Source organism: Tachypleus tridentatus, chromosome 13, assembly GCF_004210375.1.
Source record: "Tachypleus tridentatus isolate NWPU-2018 chromosome 13, ASM421037v1, whole genome shotgun sequence".
Lineage (NCBI taxonomy): Eukaryota > Metazoa > Arthropoda > Merostomata > Xiphosura > Limulidae > Tachypleus > Tachypleus tridentatus.
Window position 1 is genome coordinate 54,886,328 of NC_134837.1, and position 14,595 is coordinate 54,900,922.

Here is a 14,595-nt window from a genome sequence, read left to right on the forward strand (position 1 = left end):
TTAGCTGCAGTGTCGGCGAGCTTGTTACCGCGAATACCAACATGGTCTGGTATCCAGAAAAACTGGATAAAAGTAAATGTTAAAGAGAAATAAGCCAGTTGGTTTTGAATATTGGCAAGAACAGGGTGAGAACCAACATGATATGATTCCAGGGCCAGTAGAGAACTGAGTCAGTTTAAATAGTACAATTTAAGTACTGCTAAGCTTCTATGTGATCCAGAGAAAGAGAAATGGCATACAGTTCAGTAGTAAACACAGAAACTGTAGAGGGGATTCTGTGTGCAACCACCAAACCATGGCAGAGCCCACAAAGTCACCTGATTTTGAACCATCTGTATAAATGGGAATGGAAGGATGGTTTGAATGATGCTCAGCAAATAAAAGATGGTACTTCCAATTGGGAGTATCTGCTTTTCTCAGATGACTTAAAGAAAGGTCACGTTTGTGGATTTGTAATAAGCCATGGTGGGATGGGCTGACCACTGGATACAGCAATGTTATCCAAGGATAGACCCAATTCATCTAACTGCACCTGGATATAAAGACCAAAAGGAGCAATGGCAGATCATCTGTTCTGAAAAAGTATGGCCCATCAAGGAAGGAAAACATAACCCCTGGTGGGATATTGTGGTAAGGATCAAAGTTTCAAAGCACGAGTAAAGGCAGTTGCAAATGGCAGAGGTGTAGAGAAGGTTCATGAGACTTTGTGTATAAGCCTGGGACTGGGGAAGTGCAGAAAGCCCCATTGCACAGCCAAAGTCCTTGATGATGAATGAGGTCCAGCATCTTCAAGGCCAAGGTTCTGGCAGAGCCATAGACCAGTGACCCATAGTCTAGTTTTCATCAAGTAAGAGCACGATATATCTTTAGCATAGAACATCGATCTGCTACTCAAGTGGTGGAAGAGAGGATACGGAGGATGTTCAGTGTTCTTGTACATTTGACTTGTGGCCGTTTGATGTGTGGTTTCAAGGTCAACTTATGGTCAAAGATAAGTCTAAAGAAATTTGTCTCAGGGACCACAGGAAGCACAACTTCACTGGCATGGAGTTCAGGACCAAAGTGAATACCCAATTGGCAGCAAAAGTGCATGCAAACAATTTTAGAGAGAGAAAAGTTCAAACCGTTTGCTGTGGTCCACTTCAGTAAATGATTGAGAGCAGTCTGTAGCTGCCTCTCAATATACCTCGTTTGAAAACTGACATGAGGTGTGAAAGGCATTGACATAGAGTCCGTTTGCAACAGTAAGAGGGAGTTGTTCAGTGACGGTATTAATCTTTATACTGAAAAGTGTAACACTCAAAACACAGCCCTGAGGGACTTCAAGTTCCTGTAGAAAAGAACAGGAAAGTGTTGAACCATTACAAACTTGGAATCGCCTGTCCATTAAAAAATTGTTAATAAAAATGGATAAATGACCAGGTAACACAGATAAGTGGAGGTCTCGTAAAATGCCATACCTCCATGTAGTATCATGGCAGGATCAAGTTCTGTGAGAGCAGTGAAAGAGGGCCAGTTGGCTTGATTCAGCTTCCACAGGGCCACGCAGGTCGGGTAGCATCAGCCATGACCAGTCTCTCTCAAAATTATTAGAAAATGATCACTGCCACATGGATTGTTGTCAACTCTCCATGAAAAGTGGGAGAACAGTGAAGGGGTGCAAACTGAGAGATCAATAGCAGTGAATAACTGACTAGGTGCATGAAAATAAGTATAAGAACTGCTATTGAAAAGAGAAAGGTTGTGATCAGAGAAAATACACTCAACAGAGTAGCCCCTCCCATCAACATCAGCACTTTCCCAGAGAGGATGATGTCCATTAAAGTCCCACAGGATTAAAAAGAGAGATGGTAACTGTTGAATGAAAGCATCAAGGGCTGATTGTACAAAGGCCTCTACAGGTGACAGGTCGAGAGAACAAAAATGATGGTACAACACAAGGAAACATGGATTCTACAGTATCCAAGGATGTGTAGAGTAGCAAAGACAAAGTGGACACATGCTGATCAACCAACACTGCCACTTTTCCATGCACTCGTCCATCACACAACTTATTATTTCTGTACAAAGGAAACTGCCAAAATTTGACTGTATCAGCAGGTTTCAGAAATGTTTTCTGTAAGGAAAGACATATAGGGTGGAGGGAAGCAACTAGTGCTTTGATGTCATCCAGATTAAAACGTAAACCTTGGCAGTTTCATTGTATCAAAGTAGCTATTTTTATTTATGTGTTGGCAAATTTGGTGGAGAGCTCTTATGTTTTTGACCATGTCTTTTTTTCTTTTTTCCTACACTGGATCAATTGGGCAGGTCTCTGTCATTGGAAGAGGATTTCAGAGATCAAAATGATTTTCTGTATTTTATTCTAATTAAAGTTTTAATACCCATACCAGCCATCTTTAGTATACCCTTCAACACTAACCTCAAATATTATTAATTCATTTGCAAACCACAAGACAAAAATGTAAATTTTTGTTAACGTATCACCAATAATGAACAATATAATTTTTAATGTAAAATTAAAAACATTTTTAAACAATTTCTGCAGCTGCAAGAGCTTACTGCAAAGAACACAATTTTTATTTTACAATTCTTCCTCTCATCCCAAAGTAAAGGTTTGTATTTTTGCTAATAAACTATAATACATAGATAATACAAGTATCCATGTTTTATTTTTCACGTGATTTTCTTCTCTTTCATTGGTTTTATAGTATGTGTTCATTCCCACCTTTTCATTACATCATAACTTAGCTTTAAAAATAGCTACATGCAAAATTGTGTGTAACATTTACATCAATGTAGGGTAAATAAAGTATTGTCAGACATAATTTCTTGTTTTAAGGGAATGCACAAACACAATAATGATGTTGAGGAATCTCATTGGAAGTTTATAAGATGTAGGAATAAACCATATCTTTGAATATTTTTGTATAGTCTTTTGGACACTGTTAACTACTGAAAATATATTCATATCAAATTATCATCTTCATTTGAAAGTGATAAACATTTTCTTCCATGACATTCCATCAGGAAAACTTACTAGGTTTACCAAATAAGTGATGGCAAAATATTCTGATAATTCAAATACACTTAAATATATAAACTTATCATTTATTAAAAGGAAGCTACATTTATTAGATACAGATAGATATTGAACAAGAATACAGTTAGCAAAAATAGAGTTATGTTGCTTAACAAAAGTATTTAATAATAAAGAGTGATACCATTTCAAGAATGCCATCAATAAATTTGTCATTTTTTCAAATGTTTTTTAAAATTTATTGCCAATTACACTAGTCACAACTTATGGTTTTAACCAGAGTAAAGTATTTAAAACATTTGTTATAAACATCAATCATGTTGAAACTGACTAGATATACAAAATGGAATATTTTTTATGAGTAATAAAAATAAATCTTTTAGGACAAAAAAGAAGCATTTTGATGTTTTTAAAATTCTGTTTTGCAACAAAATTTTAAAAATCAGACAATGTAAAAAATGATAGAAAAATGAAATTGAATGGAATAAATCTCTCTTAAACTGAATTAGATAATACTTAGAAGTCTTGTTCTTCATTTCATATAACTTGAGTATTTCTACTGGTACAGAATGGATTTTTAAATTGGTCAAGGTGTTTCAAGTGTCAAATAGAGTAAAAGTATGAACCAACAGTGATATTCTAAATAATGGATTCTAAATTTATTTTCAATGAAATCTTACAAACTTTCTGCTTTTTTTATGTTAAGTTTTTAAAAACCTACATATACAGCTGATGTTAAACATAAGAAAGATTTATATATTCTTCCAGCATAAATCAGTATAGGGAGAGTTACGAATAAAATGTTAAGATTAGGTGTATTTTGACTGAAATGTTTTATCTCACTTTCTAACCTAAAGGTTTAATGATTTGTTATATTTGGTGCTGTGCCAACATAAATTTAATACCATGAATCTTCTCACCTCTTCATTGATGTGAGTAAGAGATATTTCCTCTGCTGGCTGGGTGGTTATTGTTGCTGTGGTAGCTAATAAGATAAATTAATAAGCTGATTGATATACAGAATAGAAAGAAAAAACAAACAACTAAACAAATATGTTATTTAGTAGGATTAGTACATAAATGTAGAAAACTTTTACTGAGTCAGTTTGCATGAAAGGTAAATTTCATGGTAGGAATAAAAATACTTATTAAAGTTTTAATATTTGCATAACCTCTGGAACCACCTGAATGAATATCACAAGTTTTTCATTTAATCAATGTATCTTATCAGCATATTTCTCTGCACAAACAGCTAACTTGATTTTGGGATCTTCAGATATATTATCAAAGTATAATGAAAAAAATAATTGAAAACCAAAAAACAAATTGAGTAACAAAGTTCTTTCTTTTTCAGTATTGACTGTAAAATTACTGATATTAAAATTTCAAACCTATATTCTTTTATTTACCAATTTTTCTGTTTTGTTCTTATTTTGTTGTATGAAACAATAAAATAAAACAATATTCATGAAGTAAGCCATTATAGTGTTTGTGACAAACAGTAACATCAGGTCTGAGAATCACACAAATATGCGAAGTTGTTGGTTATGCCTCACTAAAGCAATAAATTTGGAAAGAAATTTACATTATGGCTTAGCAATACCTTTAATGTAAGCAATTTTCGTTAAGCTTAGAAAATCAAGAGTTAAAAAAAAATATCCAAATTTGGATAATTTGGCACTCAAATGCATCACATGATACAAATATATGAAGACTGAGATATTAAATACTTCCTTTTAAAACTAAAACTTACATAATAGTAAAATTTGAATTATAAACTTTGATATACATTCATAACTATTTTATAAACAGGTCATGAGATACATACCTATACAGGTAAGTAGACAAATAATACATTTTTAGTAACCATATTTATAATTAGTAATAAATCTGGTCTACAAAGTAGAAATCTGTAACTCAGCATACCAGTATATTGTAAAATACAATGAAATTTTGATTACCATATATTACGCATTTATGTATATCATTAGTATATTAATCATAAAAGCTTAAAATTTAGATATTTATGTTCAAACATATAGCAATAAATTAAATATATATATACATAAGAATCATGTTTTCTAGTACATATAACTGATCAATGGCAGCTGAAGCCTGTGACACTGTGGAATCCAAGACACCAACACATTACTTTGGAAGATATAAAGAAGGGATAAAGGAAAGAACTGGAGAAAGGTGGAAGGTAAATGAACTTGAGATAGGAACGTATCTTCCCAAAAAGTTACAACAACAACTTGGTTTGGTTTGATTTGTTTAGAATTTCACATGAACTACATAAGGGCTATCTGCAATAGTCATTCCTAATTAAGCAGTGATAGACTAGAGGGAAGGCAGTTAGTCAACACCACCAACTCTTGGGTTACTCTTTTACTAATGAATATATAATAATGTTCCCATGGCTAAAAGGGTGGGAACATTCAGTGTGACAGACTAACAATACAAGAACTAGAGAACTTTCAAGTTCTTAATTCTACAAGGCTATATTAAAAAAATATATATATATCCTTAAATTTAACCTGGTGTCACAAATGCCATTTTCTGCAGGCATCTTCTAATCTTTATTTTATCCACCACCACCCATTCAAAAAGTATGAAATTAAACGTAAATTACTCACTATAAAATTGTCACTGCTCAGACAATCTATAATTTGTACAGCCTTCAATTTTGTTAGGTTACACAGCTATAAAATAGAAAATCAGACTTCTTTTACCACATCCACCCACCACATCCTCTTTTTCAGGATTTGATAGTAGTTCTTTCTTACATTTATATCTTACCTATAACTAATAGAAAAAGTCAAGGTTTTAATCTATGAAATGACATTGTATTAAACTGTGTGTTATAAATATAGAAAAAAAAAAAGCATCAATTTCACTTATAATCCAGCTTTGGTTCACACAGAAATTACAGCTGTTAGTTTGGATGAACTTGTAATGATTCTTGTGGCATAGTTAGAAAGCCAGAAAAGCTGTTGGAGGAAATTATCTGCTTTTTTGCATATTATTAATCTGCATGTTTTGGTGTGTTATTTAATTAAATAAAGATTATTTAAAGTATTACTACCATTACTGTAAAAAAGTCAGCTTCAGCTTCTTTGATAATTTAAAGTAAGAAAAAAGGAAAATTGGGTAAGTATTTTATTTCTTGTTTATTCTTTATTATTATAAAAGTAACTAAAATTTAAAAGAAATAGGGATGTTTTCAGGTTAGTTAAGTAAAATAAATAACAATAACAATATAATAAAAATGTTTCATGAGCCACGCATTAGAGCAGCACGAAGGCAATGTAATTCAATGGTTTAACACGAGTTGTATATATCTCGAGTGACTTACAACTTATAATAGCATGGATAGTAGTTAGCCACAGTTCAAAGAGCAATACAATAATGAACTTTAATTATAGGTATATGTATACTGTTACAATCTTAAGGCTACTAAGTGTAAATTAATGTAGTTTCATGTTACAATCTGAAGCCATTCTAAAAAGAGTAAAAGGTAATTTAGATTTACTTTTACTTTTTATTGGATAGCTATAAGATTGGTCAAATTTATCAATTCCATTTTGAGATAGAATAGATAAAATAATAATAAAATACAAAGATGTACTGAAAATAAAACGTTTGATACAAATATAGGAGGTTTCAGAGACTATGCAAAAGAAATTTGAGATGAGAAAGAGTGCTCTTAATTTTAACATGAAAATTACTTTGCACATGAAATAGTCAAAACAAATATTCAATATATTCATGAAAAATATATTTTAGGTTATTAAAAATTATTTCGCTAAAACGTATGATTTTTTTTATATGTGAAAGACAATGTTGACTAAAAGATTGCCAAGTTTTGTAAATATATACACACTATATTGAAAGTTAGAAGCACCAAAACTGTAAAGATTTTAAATGAGTACAAAGAAGTCATGTAATCAGACAAACTGACTGAGTCCAATTATAAATTTATATTCAGTTTTATAAATCTCCTGGAAAATCAAAACATTTCAATTTACTAAAGTGCTGAGGAAAATAATGAGGATTCATGAGCATATAGATATGTCACACTTCTATTGCTGGATGGTTCTGTTGCATTATGACATCTTCCTTCAGTGGCACAAGTTCACACGTTTTCATGCATGATTAAATGAGAGTTTACAAAAGGTCAGTGGCTTGTAAATTTCTTTAGCAAAATGCATGAACTCAAGACCAAAAAAAGGTGTGTGTAGAGGTATAATATTGGAATATATTCTTTCTCTTGTTTATGAACATGTACTTAAGACTGGTAGGTGTGAGTGAATAAGTAACATCAAAAGTATAGAGATGGGAGACACTTTTCTGGTAGGTTTGTTAAATACATCAATGTCAGAGCAAAACAATAAGTTTGAAAGTTCTGATTTTATATTCTAGCTTGTCAATAAGTGAGGTTTGAATTTTTAAGTGGTTAAGCACAATTGATGATGTAAGATAGAAGTAATAAAATGTAAATTGAACAACCTATATTGTTGTTGTGTCTTATTACAAGTAATTATTGGAGGCCAGGGAATTCATCATTTTTAGGGCAGGGCCATTTGGCCTAGGATTTTCTCTCATTTCCAAGGGTTACAAGTCAAAAATATAATTCACCAGAGAGCACTAAGGCACTAATGTAAACAGAATGGAAATGAGTTTCCCAATTAGTGTAGTAAATATAGGGTATGTGAGAAGCTGACCTTTCCTTCCAGATAATGTTTATCAGATTGGTAAGTACTAAGTTTAACCAGATAATCAAAAAGTAACAGTACATTACATTTAAGATTAAAGAAAAAAAAAGTATCATACAGATCTAAAGTGCCCTGTCATCTTAACCCTATCCAGTCTGGTAAGTTTTTACTGTACATGACACAAATATTTAGTGTCTTATATTCAATATTTTATTAAATGTCATTATAGAAAGAAGGGGAAATTTAGATTTATTTCATTTTTTTTTTGTGGTTACAAGGTTGGTCAGATTTGCAATTCCTCTTTTGAGTTGGGTTAGAGAAAATAACATACAAACTATCAAGTTTCACTGAAAAAAAAATAGACGTCTGAAATATATTTAGGAGGCCTTAGGAATAACATAAAGGAAGTTTGTGATTTTTGAGATAAGGAAAAGTATTTTTAATTTAAACGTAAAAATTACTTTGCATGTGGACTACTCAATATATTCATGGATGGATCTTTATTTTATTAGAAATACTTCACTACAAATATGAAAATTACTTTGCATGTGGACTACTCAAAACAAATACTCAATATATTCATGGACAGATCTTTATTTTACTAGAAATACTTCACTACAAACATGATTTTTTGTATATTAAAAACTCACAATATTAAGTGAAAAAGTGCCAAAAATGTGTGAAAATATAAACACTATATTGAAAGTTAGAAGTATTAAATCTACAAGGATTTTAAACGAGTGTAAAAGGTAGTTTGGTCAGTCAGAAAGAATTATCAAGATTCCTAGTTTTTGGCCCCTCCTGACCCCAAATGATATTTGACCTGAAAATCATATACAGCTTTTAAGCATCTCTCTATTTTTTAATATGTTTAGCTTTGAGAAAAATCAAACAAAATCGCTGGGAGTAGAAATCTTATAAAGCATTTGCTCTCTTTTAATGTAAGTCTGATCTTTATCAAAGTTGGATAAATTAGTAAGTGGATAGAGATGACTGAAATTTGGGAGTAGAAGCATTTTAAAGTTTTCTAGGATTTGACCTCTGGTAACCTTACAAATCATGAACAAATTTCAGTCATCTCTATCCACTTACTAATTTATCCAACTTTGATAAAGATCAGACTTACATAAAAAGAGAACAAGTGCTTTACAAGATTTCTAGCTTTTGCCTCCTCCTGACCAAAAATGAACTTTGACCTATGAACTGTATATAACTTTTTTGTACCCTTATGCATTTATTACTTTGTCTAACTTTTGAAAATGAATAGACAAAATTCCTGAAAAGAGAAGAAGTTTGAAAGCCTAATTTCTACCAACAAAATTCAGCACCAACATGTCTGACTACTTGACCAATACTAACAAAAACCAGTATATGGTCTCCAAACAGAAGCCTTTTGAAAATCTTGACAAACAGACAAATAGATAGAAAGACAGTCTGCACAGTCAAAAGGTCAACATTCTATTTCCAAAACATTGCTACTACTAGTATTTTTTCACACAAGTTCTAATGTAGACTACTACTGATAAATGGTACACTAGGCCTACACTACATTACAGTACATGGTCACAACCTATAAATCACTTATCATCACACATTGCACAATTCACTATTTCTAATTCAGTAATGTTAACCCTAGATAGCTAGCTAATGTAAAAGGCTTAAGCCTTTGATGGAGTTACACATAAAATTTATTGAGCTGAATTACAGACACAACTTTTCTCCCTTCATTTTCTAAACAAAAGAGAAGTCTCAAAACAGCCAAAGCACATGAAATTCTTTTAGGCAGATTTAGAGTAAATTAATCTTAGAGATCTTTTTCTTCCTCTTTTTAGTTAAATTTTTGTGCACCAACAATAAAAAGTATGAAGCACACATATACCAGATTCAGTTTTTGTACCGAGGCATCCCTAAGTATGTGAATGCCTTGCATGATTAATTGTAGCAATAAACAGAGAAAGATGCCATACAAGCAGACATATTTTTCAAAGTAATGATGTTTAGAAAATAACAACATTTGAAAAAACACATCAAGAAACGTGTTGACCTGCGAGTAATCTGAAAGTGCAGTGTAAGAGAACATATTTTTTAAAGCAATAATGCTTATTGACAGAACAACATCTTAATTAAATGCTGAGAAACATGTTTCAGTACAATTAACCTGTTGATGAATAACTGATGCTACCAAAGATCAAATAAGTACAGAGGCATCACTTAGAAAATTACTTCAGGGAAACACACTGAGAGACTTCAGTTAAATGTTTGATGATCTTGGAGTGAAAAGGAGGTTACCAAAGCTATAAACTAAAATCAAGGAAATATCTCATGAATGTTGAACTAATTAAGCAGACAGCAGTGAGCTTGTAAGGAGATATACAAACTTAGATGTTGAACCTGAAGACCTTGATTAATGAGACGATGCTATAATCGGATCATTGTTCTCCAATGGTGGAGGAAATACTTTACATGTATAGGGAAGAGGTCATGTGGTCAGTTAAATCAACCAAGCCCGTGTTAAAAAGAGGATCAGTAATTAACTGGAGAACGTAAAAGTTCGTAAACAAAGTTTGACAGTTTAATGGTGTGTTTATAAGAGTGTTTTTCACAAAACCAGCTGTTTCTCTGAGTAGACCAATAATCAGCCTTCTACTAATATAAAAGGGCTTGGAAAATAAGCCCAGTGGGTTAGTTAGTTAATCAGCTAAGTAATTCAGACAGCTCAGTATCTCAGTCAGAATCTCAATGGCTGAACAGGAAGATGTCTTCATACCCAAGTTCTTTGTAAGTATTATTAATGCCATCATTCCTTAACATCAGTCACCATGGTAACAGAAGTAACTAACTATAATAAACCTTAGCAAATTACACTGTACATATGTCTGTGTAGTGTTAAACATTTGAAAGTGATTTATTGGACGTCTCGAGTTCCAAACTCTTTTGTTTGAACTGTAAAGCCTTGAATTAGTGCCTATGAGTTCTATTTGCTATGACATCCATACTTAAAAATACATTTTGCATGTGACAGCGGGTAGCATTTGTCGAAGCTCCAATGCTAAACTGATTCAACCACTCAGTTTGCCCACAGATCAGCCCACGACTCTGTCACATGACAGTACTCATCAGGAACTCTACCAGCCTATCCTCAACTTGAAATTCTTTCAGGCAGGATAAGAGTTCATTAATGGCCAAATACATCACTTGAAACTATTTGATCTCCCGAGTCCAAAACTGTAATAATATCTCAAACAAGTCAAGAGATGGCAGAGCTATGAGCTAAAAGTTTGTACTCTAAATACTCTTTGGAACCATTCTATTAGCTACTATATCCCATGTCTAAAATTCAGAATGTACATATTTAATGATGAAAAAAAATGTTCTGGCACTTTGCCATTGCAGAAACATTTTATGGTATTCTCCCTCTTAACTTGTTCCTTTTTGGGATGTTTAATGCAAGGAGTATTTGTAATCATTCACTTCACTCTGAAAAGTGTATGTATGAGCTGACTCTGATTGTCACACATTGCTTTTGCTGTGAATCTTTGTGTAAGCTCTGAGAGTTTATTGTTTGAGTGCCAAGTTGAATTGCTTGCTACTACTAAGAACTTGCAGTATGGTATGACTTACCTATCTGCATGAATGTTTTACTGCTGGATCAAAGCAAAAACTTCACTCCCACCAACGCACATTTTATATCATATATTATGCATAACAGTGTACTTTCTGTAGGTTGTAAGTCCAGTGTTTGTGATCCCAAATGGTTTTTCCCTTTTTTGCAGTAGGCAATGTAAATTCACATCATGAAAGCACAATGGCCAAAGAGAAACGAAAGGGCAGCCATGGATATAAAAAGTTCTCTGAAGCAACCACGGCCATTTTCAAAAATATGGTGGTAACTGCAACCCCAGACACTATGAATTTCTTGCCCTAGTATTGTAACCTTTTTTTTAATACTTTGTTTTAAATTAAGAAATTAAATCTATACAACAGTGAAATTTAATTTATTTAAAATGTTTCAATTACAAGTATATTTATATGAGACAATAATAGTAGTTTAAATTTTGAATGTAACTAAAATGTCATAACCTGCATATTTTAAACCTACCAATCCATAGTGGTTCATGTTTTTCCTTGTCATGGTACTATTTTACTTTCTGGTTTATACTTTTCATTACAGATTTCTTAAATGTCCAATTTCAACGTTTTTTACAACATTTTGAAACAATTCAAGACATAGATAAGAACAAAGGTTAACCTCAATTATAAATTTTGTATCTATTGCACAGACAATATTTATTTTACTGTTCACACACACACACATATCTATACATATATACACTGCTGGCCAAAATCTTAAGGCCAATGAACATAAAGAAAAATATGCATTTTGCATTGTTAGACTCAACCACTTATTTGAGTAGAGCTTTGAAAGATGAAAATAAAAAAAGGGAAATTAAAAATAAAAAACTTTTTTAGCTTTTAATAGGGAAAATGTGATACTATGAAATCAGCTTAAATACTAGCTGGTCAAAAGTTTAAGACCATACTGAAACGAAGCATTAATCTGTAAGCACGTAACGAAATTTAGTCATTCGTGTTCAAGCATTAGTGTTGTCAACATCTCTCACTGACATCTCCTGTGTTACATTGGGTAAAAACATGGAAAAGGCTAAAAATTTGACAGAGTTTGAATGTGGCAGAATTGTCGAGCTGCAAAAGCAAAGTCTCTCTCAACGTGCCATTGCTGGTGAGATTGGGTGTAGTAAAACTGCAGTTGCAAATTTCTTAAAAGACCCTGAGTGATATGGAATGAGAATTTCAAGTGATTAGCCCAAGAAAATTTTGCTGGCGTTAAGCAGGAGGATTCAATGGATTGTCCAGCAAGACACCAGTCCATTGCTGAACTAGATTAAGGCCCTTATGGATGCAGAATGCAGCTCAAGAACAATAAGATGGCATCTACGAGAGAAAGGCTTTAAGAAACTGTAAACATCTTCAAAGGCTATGCCTCCTTCCACACCATGCAACAATTTGGTTAAACTTTGCTGAAAAGTACCAAACATGGAATGTAGAAAAGTGGACAAAGGTTTTGTTCTCTGATGAGAAAAAATTTAACCTGGATGGTCCAGATGGTTTCCAACATTACTGGCATGAGAAAGATATCCCACCAGAGACATTTTCTACACAACACAGTGGAGGAGGTTCCATCATGATCTGGGATGCTTTCTCCTTCCATTGGAACAATGGAGCTTCAGGTTATACAGGGGCATCAAACAGCAGCTGGCTACATTGGTATGTTGGAGAGAGCATCCTTATTGACTGAAAGCCCTTGCTTGAGTGGAAATGACTGGATCTTTCAGCAGGACAATGCTGCAATCCACAATGCCCACAGGACAAAGGAATTTTTTATGGCAAATAACGTGATTCTTTTGGATCATCCAGCGTGTTCACCCGAACTGAACCCCATTGAAAATGTTTGGGGGTGGATGGCAAGGGAAGTCTACAGAAATGGATGTCAATTCCAAATAGTGCATGATCTTCATGAAACCATCTTAAGTATTTGGAATAACATTCCAGCCAGCTTTCTGTAAACAATTATATCAACCATGGCAAAGCGAATGCTTGAAGTTATTTGCAATGACAGCTGTGCAACTCACTACTGAGACCTCTTGTCGGGCATTTCCTACCCTCTCTAGGACTTCTTTTGGGTATGGTCTTGAACTTTTGACCAGCTATTATTTAAGCTAATTACACAGTGTTCACATTTTCCCTATTAAATACACAAAAAGGTTTTTATTTTTATTTTCCCTTTTCTTATTCTCATCTTTCAAAGCTCCACTCAAAAAAGTTGTTGAGTCTAAAATTACAAATTACATATTTTTTCTTTATGTTCATTAGACTTAAGATTTTAGTCTGCAGTGTATTCATATTGTTGTTTTTCCTTCTTTGTCTATGATTTTGCATGTTGGAAATGGAGACATTTTATTTTAAGGCTAACTGCCCAAATACGCAAGAAATAATATATGAATTAAGACAAATAATATCGGATTTTGGCCTAAGGTGGCCAGTATTATAAGTAGTGCAATTTTATAGAACTTCCTGACTGTAAAAATGGGAATCTTATGTAGATGTTATCTGATTCAGCACACTTTGCCTGTACTTACGAAGTGTAGACCTTGCTGAAACCATTGATATCCTCTGTAGATTATTAGTTTCTTCTACATGATTACTTGGACCAGATCGAAACTGCTGGTGTCGTTTTCTGAAACAATAAAAGCAAAAACCTGCATATGAATATTAAAAGCGGTAATTCACTGTAATCACAAACTTGTTTCTTAACTCTGATCAAAGGAACCTCAGAAGAATAAGTCGATGTACTGCATCATTTTTTTTCAATCAAAAGTATGTTTTAAAACTAAAATTCAACATTTCAGAAGGTTTTTTACAAAAGTTATTTTCATTAGTTATTATCACATACATATGAATAACATTATTTTTATAAAAAAATCTCATTTTGAGACTTTCAGTCTAAATGGAACTCGTATTAGTCTCTCAGTGCAACCTCATACTGTAATTTTCATCTACTCTAATACAACATTACATTTTAAATAATACAGTTAAATCAACTTAGAGCAATGTTAACTTTGTTAATAATTCTCTCATTGTATATTTTAATAAACTGTTTTTATGTGATTGTCATGTACATTCATTGAGTTCAGTCAAATCATTCACATAGAATATTTTCATATTAATATTTCACAAAATATTATTTCATACTCTTTCTAATTATTGTATGTTGAACAAACTCTTAAAAATCAAGAATATTTTATGAACTGTACCTATATT

General features: G+C 32.6%; 1 protein-coding gene across 7 annotated transcripts in view; it reads right to left on the reverse strand.

The window, feature by feature from the left end:
* Positions 1–14,595, reverse strand: part of LOC143239831 (uncharacterized) — a 55,531-nt gene that overhangs the window by 26,749 nt on the left and 14,187 nt on the right. For all 7 annotated transcript variants that reach the window (XM_076481393.1, XM_076481387.1, XM_076481386.1 and 4 more), the window contains exons 5-6: positions 13,914–14,011; positions 3,961–4,025 (exon numbers count right to left, since the gene is read on the reverse strand). In XM_076481393.1, the coding sequence (XP_076337508.1) occupies positions 3,961–4,025; positions 13,914–14,011 (163 nt within the window). The remainder of the gene's footprint in view (positions 1–3,960; positions 4,026–13,913; positions 14,012–14,595) is intronic.